General features: G+C 37.2%; 1 protein-coding gene across 1 annotated transcript in view; it reads right to left on the minus strand.

Annotated features, from left to right (window-relative positions):
- mindy3 (MINDY lysine 48 deubiquitinase 3) overlaps nucleotides 1-24,304 on the minus strand; it is a 60,466-nt gene extending 36,162 nt beyond the window's left edge. Inside the window, exons 1-10 of the mRNA XM_067448573.1 lie at nucleotides 23,529-24,304; nucleotides 22,984-23,063; nucleotides 14,249-14,309; nucleotides 11,376-11,552; nucleotides 11,039-11,090; nucleotides 10,682-10,796; nucleotides 8,207-8,280; nucleotides 7,872-7,951; nucleotides 7,516-7,586; nucleotides 1,608-1,688 (exon numbers count right to left, since the gene is read on the minus strand). Of these exons, the coding sequence (XP_067304674.1) occupies nucleotides 1,608-1,688; nucleotides 7,516-7,586; nucleotides 7,872-7,951; nucleotides 8,207-8,280; nucleotides 10,682-10,796; nucleotides 11,039-11,090; nucleotides 11,376-11,552; nucleotides 14,249-14,309; nucleotides 22,984-23,063; nucleotides 23,529-23,622 (885 nt within the window). The 5' untranslated portion in view covers nucleotides 23,623-24,304. The remainder of the gene's footprint in view (nucleotides 1-1,607; nucleotides 1,689-7,515; nucleotides 7,587-7,871; nucleotides 7,952-8,206; nucleotides 8,281-10,681; nucleotides 10,797-11,038; nucleotides 11,091-11,375; nucleotides 11,553-14,248; nucleotides 14,310-22,983; nucleotides 23,064-23,528) is intronic.
- Between the last annotated feature and the right edge of the window lie 189 nt (nucleotides 24,305-24,493).

The raw sequence follows: 24,493 nt of genomic DNA on the forward strand, positions 1-24,493 counted from the left end.
AAACGCATGCACGCTTTACGATGAATGCAGCTAAAGTTTACAGGGATTTAGGGCATGCTTTCTATGTATGACGTTCTCAATATAATTCATAATCCCATGTTTATAATGAACAACGCGTTAGGCCGGAGACACACTGCAAGCATGGTGTGAGCGTGGCGTTTCTGTTGCGTGTCAGCTGCGAGGCGGCTGCATGGCGTTTTCTCCGTCTTTGCACACCAAAAGCGTGTCTGACGCGGCGCTGCTGCTGCTGCTATTAATGTACAGGGAAGCCCTATACTTCATGTTAAATATAAATATTTGCCTATTGATACCGCAAAGACAACTTCGGCAGTAGCCTATGGACCATGTTTTCAGCACGGCTCAGACCGCGCGTGTGACCCAGGCAGTATGCAAGCTCCAATCGGTTAACATGGGAGCCGAAATAAAAACGGACACGCCACGCAGCCGAGACGCTCACGGCACGCTTGCAGTGTGTCCCCGGCCTTATGGTTATTGTGTTATTACAAACTGTGTACGCTGGTTTTAAATTTAACGTGGACCTGATAACACTACACTAAGCTTAGTTATGCAGATGGTTTATAATGGTGTCTGTTACTATTAAAAAAAATTTAAAAAAAAATTGTTGCAAGTTATTACAATCCATAGATAATGTATTTTAGTCTGGTATTGTATCCAAGTCATAATTTTGGTATTGTGACAACACTATTATATATAAAAAAGTATTTGCTGATATTCTCTTTTTTTGCATTGTTTACATTTTTTTTTTTATAGATCACTACTGAATGACAAAGTTGCAAGCTAAATCATATGTTTTAAGTAAAATAGTTATTTTATTGTGATAAATTAGTCGATAGATCAATCAATATAAAATGAGTTGTTAGTGGCAGACCTAATAATGAGTATCGGAACGGCGCATCCCTAAATTTGGCAAGCCGTTTTCGAAGACCAGAAACACCAAACAAATGTAATTTTTACCTGATTTTGTTCTAAATGATGTCACACCAGTTGAAGTATATCAGGGGCTTTACTTTTTCAAGCAATGGGACGAGTGTACAACTGTGGGACAATAAAACAACTCAAAAATACATTGAAAGAGGGACCCAAGTCCATATCTATGGGCCAAGAATATTATAAACTTGGAGTGGGCTCTTTTGACATTGCTAGTGAGAAACTACCCATAACATCTAGCAACAACATAGCAACACTCTGGAAGGCTGTGGAATCAGCAGTTATACAGTTTTTAAATCCATTATAAGGACAAGCTTTAACACAGAGTACTAAAGTTACATAAACTGACATTTCTACTCAGACCTGAGATACACCTCACGTTAACAATCTCTTTCTGTGAGCATGTTGGCCAGACCAGGACACACTTTTTTCTGCCTCTCATCATCTATCCCATACCACCATTCCTCCCCCCCCCCCCCCCCCCCCCATCTCCCTTCAAAAAGATATATAGAGCACAAAATCTATTAACAAGCACAGTCTTGTGTTTTTGAGTCTTCACACAATAATGAAATAAAAGAAAGCAAACAGCCAGACTGTTTCAGATAAGAAAAAGTAGAAGAGTGTGGGAAGGAAGAAAGGAGATTATTTTCTTTACTCACCTTAGTGAAGAATACTGAGAGATGAGTCTCACTGCCAAGGATCCAAATAGGGAATTTTGGAGATTTGAGAAAAGAGCCAACCTTTAAAAGCAGAAAAAAGAAACAGCAGTTGAGCGCCAATATCCATACCGATGCCATGACGGCCTGGCCAGCCACATTCCAGAACATCACGAACAGGTTGATTCATTGCGATAAGATGATTGGTAACATTTGGCATATTTTTTTGCCTTTTAGAATGGATAAACATGTTTTTAAACCATTTTACACTATGCTAGAATGTTCATATAACTGTATCTATGTTGAGTACATTATGTTTATTATAGAATATTGGATTTGTAATTATTTGGTGCAAGATACCACTGTCATTTTCATCTATATTCTGCTATGTACAACAGTGTAAGCCAAAGTGAATTAAGTACTTGTAACTAGTTTGTCCCAAACACGTCTTTCCGCACTCAGCCAAAGGAATACAGCTTCAGTCAACTCATTACAGGGGCATGCAGTGCTACAGAGGTTAAAAGTTTTGTTGAACAGGCCAAACAATTGTAAAAATTTATAAAATTCTATAAAACACAAAACAGCATTTAAAAATAAAAATAGTAATTATTATTATTTCTACATAATGTTTATATTTTACAGAAAATATTATTATAAAATATTAAATTATGATAAAAAAACTGACTAATGTCTACTTTTTTTTTTGTCGGGGAATCTTAGGCATACACCACGAATCTATCACTGTACAGAATATTATAAAATAATACAATTGTGATGTGAAGCACGTCAGATCACAAAAGTACGTTCTCAAATACTCGATTAAATGTTCTCTTTTGTTGGACAACAGGTTTATAAACGTTTCTCATTACAAGGTTGAAAAGATGTTAGGCACATGTTGCTTTTGGCTTTTTGCAGCGTTGGTCTGGTTTCACACTAAACTTGATTCTGTTCATCTTGTGATAGACCGTTGTAAATATATTGTTTTTTAAAATTAATTTGGTGCTATTATCCGCAGCGGCGTAAACGACACTTGGGTTTACTGTATGTGCATTGTGTACTTTTTTAAGGCAACAGCGGATTGCCATTCATTTGCCGCCCTGATTGCATTGGCTATGCACGAATACACTGCAGGCTCACTCTCGCTCGTATCCAAGTTAAAGAACCTACACGTGACATCCAGTCTATCACATGATCCTTCAGAAATCGTTCTAATATTCTGATTTATTGAGTGTTGGAAAAAGTTCTGCTGCCTAATATATTTGATGAATAAAAGGTTCAAAAGAACTGCATTTATTAAAAATAAAAACAATTTCCAAATAATATAAATCTCCTTTACTATCAATTTTTATCAATTTAACACATCCTTGCTGAATAAATTTATTGATTTATTTCAAAAAAAGAAAGAAAAAAAATGACTGACCCCAAATTACTGACCAGTAGTGTATATTGTTGTTACAAAAAATTTACATTTTTAAAACATTTGCTTCTTTTATTATTTTTTTTTTTACTTTTTGTTCATCAAAGTCTAATAAAAAAGTATCAAAGGTTATGAAAAAATATTAAGCAGCAGAACTGTTTCCAACTTTGAAAATGAATCATCATATTAGAATGATTTCTGAAGGATCATGTGACACTGATGACTGGAGGAATGATCCTGAAAATTCAGATTTGCATCACAGAAATAAATGATAATTTAAAGTATAATAAATTGAAAACCAATTATTTCAAATTGTAATAATATATCACAATACTAAACAAAATTCTGTATTTTTGATCAAATAAATGCAGGCTTGATGAGCAGAAGAAAATTATTTCAAAAACATTACAAATAGTAATGTGTCCAAACTTTTGGCCTGTACTGTACTTTGATTAAAAATTCTCATTAGTATTGTAAGAAAACACTAATATTAACTGATCAAAAACATCTCCGTTTTCACCAAGCCATTTCAGTGCATACAGCTTCAAATGATAAATAAATGACCCCGGCCCGGGGCCGCACATGGAGATGTTGCCCTTGACAACAGTAGAGGTGAAAGAATGGTGACGGGAGTCTCTGAGGATAGATCTGTGCAACTATAACAATTTGAACCGGAGTCAGACCTGGGACAAGATGACAACTCCAACGAAATTCGACAATTAAGGCTAAACAGGACGTTTCTTAATGGTTGGTTAACGTAATGTTACTTTAATCTGTGTTTATGGACTAGCAGGGTATTAGCGAGAATGCTATGCGTTTATTGATGTATATGTTAGTTCATTGACAGATTGTTACAGCTAATGCCAATAAAAACTTTTTTTCCTGTTCATGTCGGTTTATCAGTGATGCATAACGTTATCTATGCATTGTAATAACTGTTAGAACACTTTTATTTACAGTGACACACACCGTTATAAACCATCTACATAATTAAGCTTAGTGTAGTGTTACCAGGTCCATATTAACTTTAAAACCACCGTACACACTTTGTAAGAACCACATGGGGGGAGACCTAGTGAATGATCTGCAGAAAGATGGGACCAAAATAACAAAGGCTACCATCTGTAACACACTATGCCGCCAGGGACTCAAATCCTGCAGTGCCAGACGTGTCCCCCTGCTTAAGCCAGTACATATCCGTGTCCGTCTGAAGTTTGCTAGAGAGCATTTGGATGAACCAAACGAGGACTGGGAGAATGTCATATGGTCAGATGAAACCAAAAATATAACTTTTTAGTAAAAACTCAACTTGTCGTGTTTGGAGGAGGAAGAATACTGAGTTACATCATATCTACTGTGAAGCAATGGGGTGGAAACATCATGATTTGGGGCTGTTTTTCTGCAAAGGGACCTGGTCAACTGATCCATGTAAAGAAAAGAATCAATGGGGCTAGGGCTGGGCGATATGGAGCAAAAAATATATCTCAATATATTTTGCTATATCTCGATATACGATATATATCTCGATATCTTTACAGGAAAAATAACCACTAAAAACTACAGCAAAAACAAATATGCCAAATACCACAAATTCTTTTCTTTTTTTATTGAAGTGCAAAGAGGTAGTCAGTTCATGTAGGAACAAAGTGCTTTTGCGACATTTAAAAAAAAAAAAACTCCCTGAATTACATAAATAATAATAATTTAACTGTAAAAGAAAATAAATAATATTGCCTTCTTTTCATTTATTTCATGCTTTCAAAGACTCCCTTTTTTACACTTAACAGTAAAACAGTAAGCATTTTGCAGTAAGATGGGGGCATGACTGAGATATAAATAAACTGATTTTGTCATAACACCATTTCCTGATAAATTTTTATTAAAATTCAAACAGTGATGTTTGTCATGAGTTTGACCAAATTCAAACTCATCATGCGGATCATGTAGGCTACACATGAGCTGAATTTCACTTCTTTTCCAGTTACAGAACGAAATATGAATGTCAGAAGGTAAGCTATATGATAATATGATACAGTACAACTGACAGAAGAGCACCGCGTGTCTCAGGACACCCGGGGTGTCTCGTTTTTCCCTCTTGGTTAAAACGTGAATAGACCTGTTCATCATAATCCCGTGATAAAGCTGACAAAATAATCATAGTAATGATATTGCAATACTTTTTAAATGTTTTCAAATGATATGCGATCATTTTGACATTTTAACCGAAAACCATGCGATCAGTTAGACACAAATCATAAACTGGCATGATTGCGACTGAGAGTGCGTCTCGCACCAATAGTGTCAATCACCTGACTGTGGGTGAAACGTGCGATTTGAACTATGATGAACATTAATATTTCTTTATAAATTTCAGCAAGCAGTTGTGTTAGAAGGAAAACATGGTCTCTTAACTGAGTCCTGAACAACGCGCGCGCTTCTCAACATGATAACTAATCCTCACCTGGTTGCGGACGCCACCGTGTGCACTGAGACGACACGCGAGGGGAGGGGGAACAAAAGCAATGAGGCGGGAGGCGCGCGAGCGGGAGCGAGCACAGCACAGGGAAGGCAAACAAGCAAAGTGGCGGAATCAGAATTAAATATAAACAATATATCGATATATACGATATGTCCAAATCCATATCGAGTTGAAAAAATATCTCGATATATTTTAAATATCGAGATATCGCCCACCCCTAAATGGGGCCATTTATAGTGAGATAACCTCCTTCCATCAGCAAGGGCATTGAAGATGAAATGTGGCTGGGTATTTCAGCATGACAATGATCCCAAGCACACTGCCCGGGCAATGAAGGAGTGGCTTCATAAGAAGCATTTCAAGGTCTTGGAGTGGTCTAGCCAGTCTCCAAATCTCAACCCCATAGAAAATCTTTGGAGGAAGTTGAAAATTCAACAGCCTAAAACATCACTGCTCTAGAGTAGATCTGCTTGGAGGAATGGGCCAAACTATCAGCAACAGTGTGTAATAACCTTTTGGCGACTTACGTTTGACCTCAGTCATCGCAACAAAGGGTAATAATAATAATAATAGATTTTATTTATTATGTACTTTTCATTCCGAAGAATCTCAAAGTGCAAATATATAACATATTTGTATATAACAAAGTATTGAGATGAACTTTTGTTATTGACCAAATACTTATTTTCCACCATCATTTGCAAATAAATTCTTTAAAAATCAGACAATGTGATTTTCTGGATTAGTTTTTCTCATTCTGTCTCTCATAGTTGATGTGTACCTATGATATAAAGATGAGAGAGGCCTGAAATTCTTAAGTGGGAGAATTTGCACAATCGGTGGCTCACAAATTATTTTTTGCCTACTTTAAATACAAAAACCACATCAGCAGTTAAAAGAAAAAAAAAACTATTACTAACTACTCTGCCTATAGGTCCATCTCCAGCAGCACATTGAAACACTGAAAGCCCTCACTCATCTCACATCACTCAACAGGTGAGTTTCAGCAGTAGATTTGGGTGGGGAGACGATCCAGGGGTGTGCAGATTTAAAAGATCATGAATATTGTAATGGGGGCTCAGATGGTTCTAAATATGAGGCGATACATTCCTGTGTTCTTCTATTCCAAACACAACTCACTGCACATATCCTGAAGCTCTGCTTAGCACAGTGCCATTTAAAATAAAGCAGCTTCTTAATTACTTTATCCACAGGTTAAAACAACAGGGCAATTCCTTCAGGATGTGTTTGTGCCAGGTGATGTTGGCTGAAATCTCACATGTTTGGGCTTTAGAGGGCACTACATTAGTATGACAAAAGATGTTAAGGCCTGGGTATACTTCATTTTCTGCATTCCACTTAGTCACACACAGTTGGGTCCACACAGCTTTCAAAGTGAACTCAACCTTGGTTGAGCATGGATTGACGCATCCGACACATGCGCAGTACAATTGCTTTTTAATGCTCAATGAGACGTCAGAGGGCACCACTGAATCATGTAATTTACAAGACATTAGCTCGGAAAAATTTAAGAAAAGTAACAGATCCATCATTGCATGAAAAATTTAGAACAAAAATGATGGAGAATGGTATGGCGATGAATCGTGATATTTAATTAAACCAAATCGGTGACAGGATAATCGTAATCAAACCGAAATGTGAGACCAGCGTTGCATCACACCCCTATTGTGTGTGAGAAAAAATCCACAGAAAGAGTTTCTTTCTCACCATAAACATTCTTAAGAACTAAAATATAGAGTGAATAATGTCAGTCAGTATTTTAGTAGGCTATCATAATTCCCTGTGAGATATCTTTAAAAAATATATATAAAAAATAAAATAAAATAAAAATAAATAAATAATTCAAACCCACAAATGGTTTTAACCCAAAACTACATTTTGGCATGTGGGAACTTAATCTTCAGATTAATCAACACTGCAGATAGTGGAAACAACATCTATAGCATATGATTTAAGCTGTAAGCTCCTTGGAGGGTGCATGAGTATATACACACCTTGCAGTAGCGCAGTGACTCCATTAGTGTGAGAAAGCCAACAGAGGCCTGTTGATGGATGCCATGTAGCTCTAGAGAACAATGATAAAAAGAATAATTAAATTCCTAGCAAAAAAACTTTACAAAAATAAACAGTTTAACATAAAACACTAAAACCTAATGACCTTAGAAACTCTGTAATTGTTATTCTCTCAGCAGGCATATGTAAAGCATGCTAAAGCTTGAGCAAAACATTAGATGACACTGCCATCCAGTGGTCTACAACAGCAGAACAACTGATTATCTACTGTGAATAGAGTTATTTAAAACAAACAGCATGCCAATACATTAATATTCAGCAAAAATATGAAGCATACTCATTCCAGAACATTCTCTATCACCGTCCCACACGTTAGACACGGCATGACCGGTCACCAACAGGTTGATTAGACTTTGGCTAAAAGTATAGAAAGGAAGAACTTGATCAAATGCAAAATCAACATGAAACAGTCAGCATTCACTATAAATAAAACTTTCAGACTATTAGAGTCAAAATGTGCTGATGTACATTGCTACAAACCAGCATTATACTTTAGTTACACAAGATCAATCTCCTAAGTTACAATCCAATAAAAAAATGCTCCCTAATAGTCCAAGCAATGCTAAATGTACAAAAAAAAAAAAAAAACTGATCTCTTAGCATGCATTTTACCTGCCGTGGCCATACACAGGGTCAATCAGAGGTTCAGAGGTGTCTTCGATCTCATTTTTTATGTTCTCAATTCCCTTACAAAAGAAAGAAGTTACAGCATAAGTACACACACACAGACACATAATGAATAAGCAGAGCTAGCTAGCAAATAAGATCCAAAATTTGTCATGTACTCTACAAAAGATTGGAGTCAATAAGACAGTCCCTCCAGGATTTCACGATATTTTTTTTGTGATTTTTGCGATCAATATGACTGAATTTGTGGAGGTAATTTCCAGAAATTTGCGAAAAATTTTGCGATGTTTTTTTTAAATGATTAAGATAGCACATTTACCATATTATGTATTATGTTAGATGCACAATAGTCATACACAACAATAGAACAAACAAAATGCACAAATCTTGTTTATTTTGGTATCTTACAAAAAAAGGCCAGTGGTACTATTCGCTTTAATAACATGATCGCTTAGGGTGGGAAACATCTGGGAAAAGTAAATACAGCAATAAGCAATTGCCTTAGGCTATATAAAAAGTTCTCAAATAATTAATTACGGTAATCAAGTAAACAGTCAGTAGTAAAATAAGAACTAATAAACAAATGATATGAAGACAAATGTTATTTTATTTTATTCAGTGGTTGTTATTTGATAGGTAGCCTAGGTTGCTTTCACTTTAAAGATTACTGCCTACAGTACATTTACATTTAATCATTTAGCAGACACTTTTATCCAAAGCGACTTACAAAAAAGGGGAGAGCAATAGAAGCGACGAAACAAACAAGGCCAACAACCTGTAAGAGCTGTAAGAAGTCTCAGTTAATTAGCACAGTACACAATATTTTTAATTTTTTTTTTTATAGCCATCTACAATAGCCTACAACAAAAACTCACATACGCAAAATACAGAACACTGGATTTTGATAGCCATGATAACAACCCATTAGGACTAAGGCTGTTGCCCCAACTGTTGTCGTAAATGCAGATTCAGTGGCCCAATGGGTTGTTTTTGTATGGCATTCTAGCTAAACGCACAGCAATAGGCATCTACAACAAAAACTCATGTACGCAAAATACAGTACACCGGATTATGATAGCTATGATAACTATGTAACACACCCGCCTGAATGCACAAATCCGGACGAGAGACGTAGATATGATCCAGGAGTGTGCGCTTTTTGGTCGTTGCTGTGGTAATCAGTAAGTGCTATTCTGTATTGGTCAGGTGCAATTGGAAAAGATGTCTTAAGATGTTTTTTAAAAATGGCTACAGACTCGGCAGCACGACTTGAGATCGGCAGGTCATTCCACCAAGTGGAAACGGTCCAGGAAAATGTCCGTGAGAGCGATTTCATGCCTCTTTGGGATGGAACCACGAGGCGCCGCTCACTCGCAGAACGCAAGCTTCTGGAGGGTGTGTAAGTCTGAACAAGTGAGTTTAGGTATATTGGTGCAGAGCCAGTGGTAGTTTTGTAGGCGAGATACACGGACCGTGTATTAGGACAGTAGTCTAATACACGGACCCAATAGCCTATACTGACACACTTCCCAAACCTATTCATTTAAGACACTGGACATTTAGACATAATAATGGGTGTAGGCTATTTGATTATGATTGTTCAAGGGCATAAGCCTATATAGAACAAATCTGTATCGCGAGCACTGACAGCCGGCAAACAATCCTCCGCCAGTCTGACATCGGTCCGTCACCGTGTGTCAGGAGCGAATTGAGTTTGTGGTATACAACGCTTTTATTAACTCTTTTTTTAGTGTTATCGGGCATATCATACTTTTATTTGGTCATTCATCCATCTAGAGTAATCAATTCATCCGGTACTGGCACTTAGGACTATGTGAGACGAGATGGCAGACGAGAAAGTTTAACTTTCGCTTTTACAAAGACAAACTGTGCAAGCACCCCAACGTCTGTAATCCTCATGAAAACAATGTATTTAAGCTTTAAATAAATTAGAAATAGTTCAGTTAGATATTTTTATTTTTACTTTTTTTGTTTGTTATTGAAAATAAATTTTGTGTGATTATTTTGCGGTGAAATGGCAAATTATGCAGGATCGCAAAAAAATGCGTCATTTTTCTGATTTTGCATTGTATTCAGCGATCGCGGAATCGAGAAAAACTGGAGGGACTGATAAGAGTTCTATTAATCAGCAAGGATGCATTAAATTGATCCAAAGAGACAGTAAAGACATTTGTAATATTACATAATTTTTTTATTTTAAATAAATGCTGTTCTTTTAAACTTTCTACTCATCAAAGTATCCTGAAATGTATGACGAATTCTACAAAAATATAAACAACCTTTTTCAACATTAATATTTCCTGAGCAACAAATTAGCATACTAGAATGCTTTCTGAAGGATCATGCGTTTACCATGCAAGCTCATTATTCTCCTGTGTTTCAAAGGAACAAACTAATTGGCATAAAGACCTTTTAGGAGAGGGTAATGTAAAGTTATACCTTTGTAAGTATGACAGAGTACAGGAAGAGCAGAACCCCAAATTTGTTCTTCCAGGTGTCATAGAGTGACAACACGTCCTCTCTCAGCTCTGCAACAGTCCTGAGAGTCCTCTTCCTGAATTAGGAATAACCACAATGTGACTGACCATTTTACACTGAAGTTTTTTTCAGCCCGAAGCTGAGCCTGATTTCTTTTTCAATTTAGTTACTTCCATTTAGTTATTTCCGCACCACTGAAATAATCTGTATATCTGATTTGTATATTTGTAGCACAAAGAGAAAAAAGGGGTAAGCCAGTGACGACATGAGCAAAAAGAAACAAAAGTGACGCTGTTTGAAAAGAGTTTGTGCACTTACTGTATGACGCTGTGAAACCTCTCAAAGCCAAGCTCCTCAGCAGCCAAAGCAGCTAAACACACACCATGCAAAAACAAAAATGCATTTAACAAGACAACAGTCTAGAGAAATTATTTGCAAGATCATTTACCCTTAATGAGAATACACATCTCAGCAAGTTTAGACTAGTGTTAGACTAGATGCTGTGTCAAGTCATCTAATTTATGAATTCACTATCAAAGGAGAGTTAAAATATACCAAACATTATGGATCATTGTTAGGTATTAATCAAACACTGGCATGTAGTCTTGTTTAGTATCTGTACAACATCCAGAACAGCCGTTACAAATTCTCTTACTTGGTGTGTCAGTAGGTTGGCTGGACTCAGGCTCTGGGTGGCTGTCTGTGATGTCACTGCTGTCTGTGGTTTTAGCACGAGGCCAGGTAGCCAGGTGAAATGCCCGTGTCTTATTGAGGCAGGCCGACTCCAGGATCTCACTGAGGGTGGAGCAAAGTACCGTCCGCTGCTCTTCGTCTGTAGGGATTTACAGCACACGTCAAGCCATGCATCTCTTCTAAGCTGAATTAAAGGGCCCTGTCCCAAAAGGCACATTTTATATCTACGCACTTTTGCTCTTGTAAATAAGCATCTTACTTACATAGGACTTACAATGGTTTCCCGTTACAATGTGCATGTCCGTTAAGTTCACGAGACTGCAGGCCGTCTCATTTGTCAATTTAGGTTTCAGAAGGGTGCTCATGAAGAGGTGCAAACTAATAGGTATGTGTTCTCTTTTTATGTTAAATGTAAATGCCAGTTTGATTTAGCATGATTGGTGTGCACTCCAGACATAAATTAATAAATGACTGTCACTGTAACATTTTTTAAAACATTGGTCAAATATCGATAATGGAGTCTTCAGTCTTTAATTCAAGATCGAGTGTTCACTTCTGTCATGCTTACGATCTAGCTATTTTTCAGTCAGCGGGTGAAATGGTGAGGTTGTGTGACGTCATCCTCTGGAGGCATGTTTAGAATAGAGCAGCAGGAAAGGTGGCTTTTAGGGTAGCACTGCGAGGGCAACTCGCCGCTTGAGGTTTAAGGATATTGGCCCCACCGGCATGTTGTTAGCCCTGCCCCGACATTATAAATGTGGCTAATGAAATTTGAAGCTAGCGCACATATTGCGGCAAATCTTAACTTTACACTGGAACCACCAAAATAAAAAATAGGCCTAGCAACTGTTTCAGTTGATTTTGACCCATGACCTTAAAGGGTTCCCATGACCTTAAAGGGTTCACCCAAAAATTAAATTTGTCATTAATGACTCATCCTAATGTCGTTCCACACCCGCAAGACCTCCGTTCATCTTCGGAACACAGTTTAAGATATTTTAGAGCATATGCAAGTTTTTGCACACTATACTCTCCATGATTCGGATCGCATGTCAAACTGCTGAAATCACGTGACATTGGCGATCCGAATCATGAATCAATCTGCTGATTCGATTGAATATTTATTTGAGGATAGAAAACTAACTAGGAAGAGAAGACAATGCTGAATAAAGTCATATATTTTGTGATTTTTGGACCAAAATTTATTTTTGAAGTTTCAAGAGATTCTAATTAACAAACTGATGTCACATATGGACTACTTTGATGATGTTTTTATTCCCTTTCTGGACATGGACAGTATAGTGTGCATACACTTGAATACGCTCTCGGACTAAATATAAAATATCTTAAACTGTGTTCCTAAGATGAACGGAGGTCTTACAGGTGTGGAAAAACATTAGGGTGAGTCATTAATGACATGAATTGCATTTTTGGGTGAACTGAATAATGTTTTAAATAGCCTAACTCGTATACATTTAAAATATTGTTAAAGTAAACTGTCAGTAATAAAACAAGTCTAAATATTCAAATGATGAGCAATAGCACGGTCACTTTAAGAGCTACACAGATCCAGTATACTAGTACCCAGTACTCTAGTACGACTGTTCATGAGGAGGACACACCAATTTTGTGTGAATATGTCTGTTCAAGCACAAGATGTGAAAGAACTCATTTCAGCATTTACATGCTGTAGGTGGCTTTCTCTGTGTGAAACTTCTCATGCAAATACTGAATTGAGTGCTCTTTCACGTCTTCTTGCGCTCGAATATTTAAACTGGCAAGGCTTAAAAACGTGCAAATGATAAACTTTAGTGACGATGAAACACTGACTCGCTCAGACAAGAGATAGTTCTGTCAACTGTCCCGAGCATTGCTTTCGCTGACTCTGGGCCATCGGGCAGTCCTTATTGTTGAGCCCTGCTTCTCTCTACGTTGTACTCTACAAGTAACCTGGTTGCCTTAAAATTGAGTTTATTGAAATTAAAAATTTGAGTTGATACAGTGAAGGAAATTGCTTAATAAATAGAAACTCAAAATATTATTGTATCTGAACCACATAAAAAATGTGAAAAAATCATGAAAAAAAACCACAATTTGGCATGTTTCACTGCGTCATCAGAAATAAAACACAATTACCCAATATGCTTACAAAATCTTTTAATAATATTTGAATAAAGTTTGTAGATTATCAAATTTTTAATTGTATTTTTATTTCAATGAACTCAAAATTGAGGCAACCAGGTAACTTATTTTTGTATAAACTTACCAAATACCACCAAATGTATAAACCGTGTCAGCCAAAAATATTGGACAAACATGAAAATGAAAGTGTAACTTACTAGGATATGACACTTCTTTTCTTCATTTATGACAATGCAAGCAACATTTCAAGCAGGATACCAAATGTACACAACATACCAATGAGAGCAACATCTAAGAATGTCAAATATGATCAACATAAAAGAGTGAAACGACTACAGGATGAGTAAAAAAATTGCTTTAGCTATAAAACAAAAGGACAGTCTCACATAATGATTCTTCCTTTGAAAGTGATCTATAACTATTTATATAAAGACTTTGTAGTGAATCCCCATTTTATCCACTTTTAGGCACACAGAAAGACGGAAATAGATATACACCCATTTTTTTGAATCCATGAAAAGAATACACACAATGACTTGTGTTCAGAACCTAACACAGGATTTGGAGTAGGTTGAGATGGCCAGTCAATCCTAAACATGCTTTGAGATGCTCACAAGTGCTTGGTCTGGGTGTTTTTTAATACCCACAAGTAGAAACCAGGTGAAATTCTCTTTAAAATAATGCACAGCAAACCTGAGATATCTTTCCAGTTTGAGCCTTCAGTGTTAAACAGAACATTCTTCAATAGGAAAGCCTGAGGAATAACAAACAAAACACACAAATCATTAGGGCTCCAATTAACCAGCCAAAAGGAACAACCCAACAAAATAACATGTCAACACATTTATATCAGTTTCAGTAATTGCATGAAAATGTTACAAACATAAGACCTCAATTCATGAAACTTGAGTAAAATATTCATAACATAGGAGTAAATATTTTTTCCTAGTAAATAGTACATTTACTAGGAGGAGCACTAAATATATTATAATATTTTTTTTTTTTTTGACATGGTGCAATTTTTCACCCTTTCAAAAACTAGTGTGTAAAGTAAACCATGGTGTAAACTTTATTTAAACACTTCTTTCTCTCTCTCTCTCTCTCTCTCTCTCTCTCTCTCTCTCTCTCTCTCTCTCTCTCTCTCTCTCTCTCTATATATATATATTCACACATATGGTAAATTTGTTACTTTATCATTTATGCAATGCACATTTCAGCATAATATATGTATGCACAGCCAACACTTGAGAGCACTTTAGAGGCACAGCGTTTTTCCAGCTAAGACGCTTTGGTTGCTAAAATGATACGGCATATGCCAGGCAGTAATGTGTTACTATAACCTCATATTAAAAAATATATTACAAATATATTATAAAAATGCAGTGGTAACACTTTACTTGAAGGGGTGTGCATAAGACTGACATGACACCTTCATAATTATGACATGACACGTGACATGAATATGAAGGAGTTTTTATGCATGTTTATAACAACTGTCAATAAGTGTCATTCGCTTAATTATGTCATTTTTAATGCAATGATGACATTTCAGAGTTGTCTTTGTTATGACAACTTGACATAAACCAATACATCATAACCTGTCAGTGTCTTTGTCATGACAACTTGACATTACCAAGACAACATAACCTGTCATAAACAGACATGAAATTACATAGCAGATTAATTATCAAATTTAAGAAACTACTCAGCCTTTTGGGTTTACATTACATTAGTTGCTAGGCAACGTGGGGGAGAGGACGCTGGCGTTGTCTGTTCGCGCTTCTCCACCCACAAAACATGTTAATGTTACTATTTTAATGTTTAATGTTACTAATCTTAATTTAGATTTTATTTTCTTATGTTTGTGACTAGTCTAACAGTCAGAGCTACAATTGGGACTGTTGCTGATTGCTGGCAGCCACTGAGAGGACGTTGTTTGCCTTTTTTTCACCGGTTTTGGTTTGAAGGACATTTGATGTTGCTCGCAGCGGCTGCTCTCTCTTCTGGGTGTCGGCTGCTCACTGGTGGTCTCCCTCGGGCTTGAACTGTATGGTGGCTGAAGTTTGCACCAGGCTAGCGTCATCAGCGTCCAGCATGATGTGGAGATGTAATTTTTACTTGTTATTTATGTATTGTTATTTTTTCCCTTTGTTGCACTTTGAGATTCTTCGGAATGAAAAGTGCGTTATAAATAAAATCTATTATTATTATTATTATTAAACTGTCATGTGGTTGGTTTTGACGTTGGCTGTCATTAGGCTATTATAATGTCATGATTTTTTTTATAAATTTAATTTGTCATTTACATGTCATTAAGTGTCAATACTGTGTCAAATTATTTCATAACATTGTCATGAATATATTTCTTGACCTAAACTACCGTGGTACAAGTTGAATTTGTCATTAACATGTCATTAAGTGTCAATACTCTGTCAAATTATTTTATAACAGTGTAGAGGAAATCGTACAGAGTCATTAAAAAAACTACTAATATAACTCAAAATGATAGAGTGGCATAGACATATACACCTATATGATGATGTCTATGGTGGCACCACCTGTTATGTGTACGCTGTAACAGTTGTTGGCAGAACCTCAGTCAGGTTAGTTTGTTTAGGTGTTTAATGTCAATTTAGTTTGCACTAAGTAAAAACAATTCACAAAAACGTTATTTTGGGTTTAATATACTTTATTTAAACTTTCGCTCACTCTTTAACATATAGTTTGAGTTTATTCTTACCATTTCTTTGTTTGTCTGTTTGTTATGGCGGAGTCCCGTGTGCTGGTGCACCGTCAAAAGGGGTTCGGGCGGAAACGTTGGCCCTATATATATAATGTTCCGGCCTAGGCTCTAGCCGCAACCATTCCCTGTTCAGCCCGGGGTGGGGCTCTAAAGACTATTCCTCTTATTTTTATATATATCGGAAGATAATTAATAAAGTGAAGTCATTTGACAAAGTGTTATTTTTCTGTGTTTGTTTATGTGTGTATATGATGTTGAGATATATATATATATATATATATATATATATATATATATATATATATATATTAGGGGTGTAACGGTTCACAAAATTCACGGTTCGGTTCGGTTCGATACGATACACTGGTGTCACGGTTCGGTTCGGTACGGTTCGGTATGTTTTAGATACAGCAAAAAGAAAAAATTGGCAGAAATTACCTTTTTTAGTATTATTTTATTAAAACTAACAAAGTATGATTTTTTTGTTGTTGTATGATTTTACCCATCTTCTATGTAGTTACAGGAATAAGACATAAGCTCTTTACATTAGCGTGTGCGGTGCGTGTTGCGTTGCGTGTGCGTTGCAGGAGCCCCACACCCTGTAGTGCTTTCACATATGCTGCGTTTGCAGTCCGCAACTGATCCGCTGTTGCATATCACAAACACAGCATTTATTCATTATTTTTTATTTAAAATCCAAAAGTTTTTACTGAACATGCCTCGTCAGAATTCCAATTTTCTTTGTTTACTCTTTAATAGAAGTCAGGTTACGTAGCATACTAGATTTAAACAACATTTTATTAAATTCATTTATTCATATTTATATACTTGAGATTTAGCTCACACAAGTGGCAAAACATTTAAACATAGTTTATAGCCTTAAATCACAAACATTTTAAATTAGAAACTTACAATAGTCTATTCAAAAACAGCCGACTCTAGTCTTTACTTTCGTTTTTACACCCTTTTAAAAGAAATCCTGCAGGTCAAAAAGAACTTTGCTTTTCACCTCCAAGAAAGTACGAGTGCTCTCCATTATGGCACATTTTTTTTAACCTAAATGCCAGGTAAGGTGTCGTTTTGTTGCTTTACTTGAGAAAAAAAAAAGCCATGTGTTGACTTTGAAACAAGAGTATATTTTAAATGAGATGCATCTGTGGTGAAATTACTAGATTTTCGCGTCAGTACATGTTTATTTTAATGAGAACAATGTCCTACTACTTTAATGCAGCAACGCAGCGCAGCAAAAAATAGACTCGGTACGAAAACGATCCGTGCACTGCTGCAGACGCAACGCTCCTGGAACGGACTGACGGACAGCATCCGCGTGCAGTTTGAAAGCTGTCATCCGTTAACATGGGTACGGAAAAAAATACGCACCGCACACGCACTGCAGACGGAGTATGTGTGAAACGGGCGTTAGGTCTCATATCCGCGGCTATAAATGGACCACTCGCCGCGGTGATGTCTTTTGCCATTTGAATAAGTTGGAAATGTCTGTCTAAATGCTGCGGGGATAGTTTGTGGCTGTTTCTCCTTTTTATCGTCTTGTTGTCGGCGTAAAGACAACAAGATCGTCTTGTTGTCGGCTTTGATTGACATGACATGAATTATTCCCGCTGCTGTACCATCAGCAAATGCGACATACCGTTGTTTTTTAATCCATCAATCTTGCCAACACCATCATAGCTTACCAAGAATCCAAAGTTCACCCAAACACCAGACCTGTTGGTTATTGGAGGATCTTCTATTTCTGGTTTGTTAAACGCAATTGCCATTTTGCCACGAGCATTCAGCGCGTAGCCTACTGAGTAAGCGAGCACCTGACTGAGCAGCCTAAAACATATTTGGTGTTTTTTCTTTCTTTCACTTCGGCGGTGTCAGGGGCATTGCCTGTTATGTCGTTTTGGTTATTGGGCTACCTTGTTGAACGCATATTATTATATTTCACACACTTTTTTATTTTCCAAATCTAATTAATTAGTCCAAGAACCGTTCGGTACATAATGCGTACCGCGTACCGAACCGAAAGCCTCGTACCGAACGGTTCAATACGAATACGCGTATCGTTACACCCCTAATATATATATATATATATATATATATATATATATATATATATATATATATACACACACATACACATGTTTATTTTGTGTAATGGCCGTTATTTGTGTATGTGTTTTCCCCTTTTTGCGTTAATTGGTGCTGGTCACCTGTGTATAAATTCATGCCTTGTGTTTTTAAGAGTCAGTTCTGTGAGAGGGCAGGTCTTACTCAGGTCGAACTCCTTTTCATATTTTTATAACATTTGAAATGTTCTATTATCTAACCTTCTGTTGAAGCTGGTGGAGGAAACTTAAAAAATAAAATAAAACATTATGAACTGAAAAATATTAATGATGCTGTTATTAAAAAAAAATTCGACAGCGTATTAACACCTTATTACATTTTAATGACAAATTAAACTTGTGCCACTGAAAAAAATTTATGACATTATAATGGCCTCAGTCAACATCAAAACCAACCACATGACAGTTTAAGGTTAACCCTATAAGCTAAGTAAGTTTCTTAAATTTGATAATCTGTTATGTCATGTTTATGACAGGTTATGTTGTCTCGGTAATGTCAAGTTGTCATGACAAAGACAACTCCGAAATGTCATCATTGCATTAAAAATGACATAATTAAGCGAATGACACTTAATGACAGCTGTCGTAAACATGCATAAAAACTCCTTCATATTCAAGTAAAGTGTTACCGTGACTTAACTACAATCCATTGACTGGCTGCTAAAGAATCCAAAGGGAATAAAAACTTAATGTGGTTTCAGCAACCAGTGACCTCAGCCCAATCCACGTCCAGCCTCTTTGCCCATTTTCAGTTTTCTGGGAATGACGCGCTGCCAAGATGGCAATGGCCAACTTTAGCTTCAAAAATGCTCTTTAGAAACCTATGGGTGATGTCACGCACGGAAACACTATGTCCATATTTTGTTTACGGTCTGTTGTTTAACCTAAATTTGAATAGTATTACATTATATTGTTACATGTATATAGTGCTTTTCTGGGTACTCAAAGCCCTTTACATGGAAGGAGTGAAATCTCTTCAACCACCACCAATGTGCAGCATCCAACTGGACAATAACTAACATTAATGAATCTGAATAAGCACATATAAGTACATTTACACAAAAATCATTCTGCTCATGTTTTAATGAATGAGGCCCATACAGTTTGAGAATAGGGTAGGATATCATACACTGACAATTAAAGCAGCATTTGTGAATGGACTGTAAATACCGGTATACAGTAGGCTGGAATATACAGTAACAAAAGGTATCATACACTTGTCAACTTTGTAATGGTTACAGAGGGAAAAACTGGGCATCATACACTAAACAATGGAGGATTACAAACTACCAGACTTGGGATTCTAAAATAATAAAATGGAATTCTAAAACAATATATATATTCTAAAATTGGCTCAAAATATCAAACATGATTGATATTGTCTAACTGGCTGACTTTTGGCAACTAGTGTTGGAATAAATCATGACAAAAATCTTTAGAGTATTCCAGCCTTAAACCACTGTGATATAAGTAAAGGACAGGTGACAAATTAAAGGAAAAACCTAAATGAAGTATCTCTCTTAATAAGGTAAACATGCAGCCTAGAAATCTAAACGCACCCTAGCGGCAGCAAATCTAATCTGCCGTGAGTGTCGTTTAGCAACTCCCAATACACTTCTGAGCTGTAAAAGCCAAACTCTGGTCGGGCCAATCACATCGTGTATAGAGTTGGTGGGCGGGGCTTAACATAATCAGGGTATATGCAGGAATCCTGAAGTTAATTTCAATACCTTTTTAAGACTTTTTAAAGACCTTCGCAAAATATTTTAAGACCTCATCGCACTTCAAGTTCTAATCGGCAACAAACCTTCAATAAACAGTGCATATTGCATATCTGTTTCACAACGTATGGAGGGCGACACATTACCTAACTGCGCATTTCGCAAAATACGTCACCCGTAGACAGCGCTCGCCAGGGATGGAAAATACCACTCCATGTTTTTACCAGCCACTGTTTTGTTTTTAACAAATTAATACTACAAGCTCTACAATACTTAAGCAGTTTATTTAATCTCAAGTCTCAATGAAATACTGACATTTTCACAATGATTTGTGGTCTTTTATGGCTTCCAGTTTTATGGTTTTTAGTCCCAAGAATGAAACTATTCGTTTTGGCATCTTTGAAGCGTGTTGACAACATACTGAGCAGAACATTGTGGGATGCACCGAAATCAAAATTCTTGGCCGAAAACAAAAAAAGAAGAAACCAAAGCCGAAAACCGAAAACTAAAATTCAAACTAGAATGTTTAACTCGACCTCACTCATGTGTACATTAAATAATAATGTTCATGCCTACTGGCCTGCAGAAAGGTACAGAAATTGAATAAAGTAATCAAATGTAAAATAACTGCATATTTAACCTTTTAAATGAAAGATTAATCCTTATTAAACTTACAAAAGCTATTCAATCAAGAGCATTGTTTAATGTCAAACTAAATATAAGGACATCACTCAGGCAGCAGTAAAGGCTACTGCCCCTTTAAGACCTGATGCAGGGATATGCTCGTCTTTCTCGACTGTGCATACTATACAGTTCAATTAAGGCATATTCAGACTATGTCTGCTAGGATACTCATCAAGATGGACATGTTGACATACTTCTTGTGTGAGCTTGTCCGCTTAAGCGTAAGACTTGAAAGAGAAATCATTATTTGCGCGTTGTGAGACTCGCGCGCGCTCTCGGATCTCAGCGTCAGATCTTCTCTCAGCGCACGCGAGTGATGACGGAGAAAACGACTGGTTATATGCGCACATACGGCAGCACTCGCATGCATTGAACAAAGTTTACAAAGAGGTGAAACAACCCGGTAGGTGAAGCGAGCTTACCCGCCACAACTCTAAATCAGCCGCATTTGGCTGGTGGCGGTGCTAATTTCCATCTCTGGCGCGCGCGCTCCGAGTGGATCTCAGACTGAGCGCCCCGTTGTTTTTTAATACTTTTGGGGATGAAAAGAAATATATTCATAAATACTTTTTGGAGTCAAACTCTTTTGACAAAGCTTGAACAAAATACTTTCAAAATTTAAGACTTTATAAAGCCGTGATAAGACTTTTTAATACTTTATAAGGGTCTTAATTTTCCCAAAATTGATTTATCACCTTTTAAGACTTTTCAAGACCCCGCGGATACCCTGATAATGACACACGCTTGTGTGCTTCTAGTAAACACAGAAACTGGCAACGGCGGTCTTTCGAATCTGCTTTGACCGTGACTTTGGAAGACTTGGAGTTAAGCTTTTCTCTGAGAAAAGAACGGCACTGAAGTCATTCTTAAAGCTACACTGTGTGATATTTTCCCCCATCTAGCGGTGGTTGTATATGTTTACTTTATATAAAAAACCATAGTCTACCGCAACCTACTAGTAACATTGCCACCTAATTATGACAATCAAAGCGTGATATAATATAGCAGGCAGAGGAAATAAAAAATTCTGTATTTTTATTTATTATGAGTTGTATTTCATTTTTTTTTAATTAATTTATAACGCTTTGTTAAAACTGTAGTTTTAAAATAGTAGGCTGATGTTCAAAGCATTGTTTTCCTTGATTTTAATTCCAGTGTTACTGCATATATCATGTTGTCCTTTACAAAATATATATTAATTTATATGAAACGTGATAAAAAGGTGACCTTGAAATTGCTATTAAAGGCGATGCGAGCCAGGGAAATTTTTGGGTGCACCTAAATAAAAAAGTTAGGTGCACCAGTGCAACCAAGGCAAAAAGTTAGTCTCGAGCCATGCATTCGAGCCCCTCTCCCGTATATGTATTTTCAATGGCATATTATAAACTTACGAGAATACTTTATTACTTGAAAGAAGTAAATAAACATTAATGAGCACATATAGTTTTGAAAGAACTAAGTTTTTAGCTAAGAATAAACTAAAAAAGTTACACAGTGTAGCTTTAAGAAGGGAAGATGTGTTCAGAGTTTCGCCGACCGGATACAGCAAAAGTTTAATCTGTCAACTAGCTCTGCTTCACCTTCGTTGCTCTGGTCTGTTATCCTATTGCGTGCACGCCGTGCAGAGGGAGTTTGAAAGACAATTGTTTATATCCCGCCCCTCGGATTGAGCCCTGACAATGGTGAGTTTCCAGACCAAATATCTTGATGTGGGTCTGGCTTGTCAGGCTAGAAAACATGTGTTGGCAGAACAGTATCAACACACCCTGGCATAGTTTCTATTCTGAAATTCTAATGGCAGGATGGAACACCATTCTTCCAAAATCCCTTAATTTGGTGTTTTAATGCTAGCGGTGGTGTAAGACATCAGTTCAAAATCAACCATAGGCATTTTTGTCTAATAAAAGCATTTTTGGAAGGATGTTTTTATCAACTGAACGATTGACATGGTGTTAAACAGTGCATTGCTCAGCATGGTTGGAGGGAGTTCCCTCAGATTTTATCTTTCTGTCACCACCCTGTATACTACATCGCGACAATGAAGTTATGTTTGGACTATACAAAGCCATGTGTGTAGACATAATTCATTACTGTACATCATCTTAACCTATGGATAGAAATAACAAGGCTTGAGAGAAAAGTGCATACCTGTACAGGTGCAATGACAGCACATGGTCCACCTTCAAACTGCTCCAGTGCAGAGCGCTCAGCCTCACTGAACACAAAGCCTGTAGAAAGAAATGCAGTGGAAACAAAACTTAGTCAATGTCAAGTCTGAATTAAGCAATTCATCACACTTCAACTGGGCAAGCAGTCAGGGTGGAGTAACATGGACTTGGCAGAGGTCTTCTTTGCTGAGCACAGCGGAATTTTTACAACAAGTAATGGATGCATATCCTTGAAAATGAGCTTCAACCTCCAAAACTTGACTCATCATTAATGCGGGATTACACAACATGATTTTTGATCAGAATTTTTTTTTTGTGTTGCCTTCAGACTATCATTCCATACGGAAAAACTAGAAAAGCCTGGATACGCGAGATCCTCAGTAGTTTACTGTATGACGCTCAGTTTTACTTTAAGCTTTTACAGTGTCGGCATGTGTATGACGCCTTGTGTTTAAAAATATGTTGTTTCTGAAAGTCGTGTGGTGTATTTCAGTCTTTAAGAGCGAATAGCTCCCGATCGCTTACCTTGAGACCACCTACGGAAGAGTGATGCAGTCACTTCTCCGCCAGTGGGTCTGCCCCACACCAGATCCACCACTTCTTTGCTCGTATCTGACATGTCTGCTCTTGATCTTCGTTGATATCAACTCAAACCAAGCATCAAGGCCAATGGAGATCCGTGTGACAGCTAGCCACTGTAGTGCACGCGACGTGGCTAGCCCACTCGTCCTGGCCTGTTTTTGTATTCCGCTGAATTTTAAAGATTTTCCTTTGGTGAGCAGGTGTCATTGGCCACAGAAGAGCTCTGGTGCGTAAACTGTCCCGTGAGCGACGAATGACAAGAACGCTCGCGCCAAAAACGTGAAAGACGTTAGATTTTGAATACTCGACAGCACGCCACAACCACTCTATTAACCTAATAACGTTACGTGTTTAATTGGCGCCTGAAATTAATGTTATCTTACGTTTCATGCAGTAACAGTTATTCACTTCCTTAATTCAAGATTGCTGTTCTGTTTGTTTAACTGGACAGGCCTGGTAACGTTATGTCCTCACTAAAGTAACTCACTCACCATACGGTCTGTGGCTTGCTAATGTTACATTGCCTAAACGTCAAAAACCAAACGTTTAGTTCGTTCCTCCGACAGCCTATTCTAAGAGTAGCCAACGGCTGTGAACTCCACTCGCCAACACCCAGAGAAAATACTGAGGATTTCAATATAAACGGCTCGCTGTGGTCACTGCAGAGTGCTCCATCATCCATTCAGTTTATTTACTACGTGCCTCCACCTCAAGTTCGACTTGTGAGAGATTGGTTCAAATCGAGAAGGTTCTAGTGACGTCGAGCGAGAGAAAGGTTTGATTGGGTGCTCCGTCGATCAATCACACGGCAACGCTGTGACATCGTGTGTTGCCCGCCTACAATACGGAGGCTGAGCTGAGCTTGAATGTACAGTAATCTTGGCTAAGCAATGTTATATAAGAACGAG

This window comes from Pseudorasbora parva, chromosome 7 (genome assembly GCF_024679245.1).
Source record: "Pseudorasbora parva isolate DD20220531a chromosome 7, ASM2467924v1, whole genome shotgun sequence".
Lineage (NCBI taxonomy): Eukaryota > Metazoa > Chordata > Actinopteri > Cypriniformes > Gobionidae > Pseudorasbora > Pseudorasbora parva.